We start from the raw sequence: 499 nt of genomic DNA on the forward strand, positions 1-499 counted from the left end.
GTGGCAGGGTGGGCAGTGCCCTTGGGGACCGTGGCCAAGGGACGTCCCCGCCGTGGGGGGGCTTTTCCTGGGGACGGGAGCATGGGGTGGGCAGTGGGGTCCCCCTGGGTGGCCATGCAAGGAGGGAGCCTGGCCCCGCGGGGACAGTGGGGACACGGGGGCTGCCAGCATCCCTCTGCTGACACTCAGCCTGGGGTGCACCCCCTGTTTGGGGGCCCCCACCCACCCCTCCACGCTCGTCCTGGGTGGGGGGTCACGTACCTGCACCCTCCCCTCCGCAGTCCATGCAAGCTGCCTCCTCTTCGGAGCTGGGCAGGCGGCTTGGCAGGGGATGGCAGCCAGCAGACGGTGGCACGGTCACGGTCACCGACGGCGTGGCAAGCCGGGCCGGGCTGCTTCATGGTGACATTGTCCCCACCCTGAGTGTCCCCAAATGGAAGTGGGTGCCAGCGCGGCAGTGGCCGGCCCCGCCGGAAGGCTCCCCCCCGGCGACCCAAGC

At 71.7% G+C, this 499-nt stretch overlaps 1 protein-coding gene across 1 annotated transcript in view; it reads right to left on the bottom strand.

Annotated features, from left to right (window-relative positions):
- The window catches only part of LIF (leukemia inhibitory factor), a 10,245-nt gene extending 9,844 nt beyond the window's left edge, over window positions 1-401 (bottom strand). Inside the window, exon 1 of the mRNA XM_009276369.1 lies at window positions 348-401. Within this exon, the coding sequence (XP_009274644.1) occupies window positions 348-401 (54 nt within the window). The remainder of the gene's footprint in view (window positions 1-347) is intronic.
- Window positions 402-499: the final 98 nt, after the last annotated feature.

The sequence above is a fragment of the Aptenodytes forsteri genome, unplaced genomic scaffold, assembly GCF_000699145.1.
Source record: "Aptenodytes forsteri isolate BGI_AS27 unplaced genomic scaffold, ASM69914v1 Scaffold129, whole genome shotgun sequence".
Classification (NCBI taxonomy): domain Eukaryota; kingdom Metazoa; phylum Chordata; class Aves; order Sphenisciformes; family Spheniscidae; genus Aptenodytes; species Aptenodytes forsteri.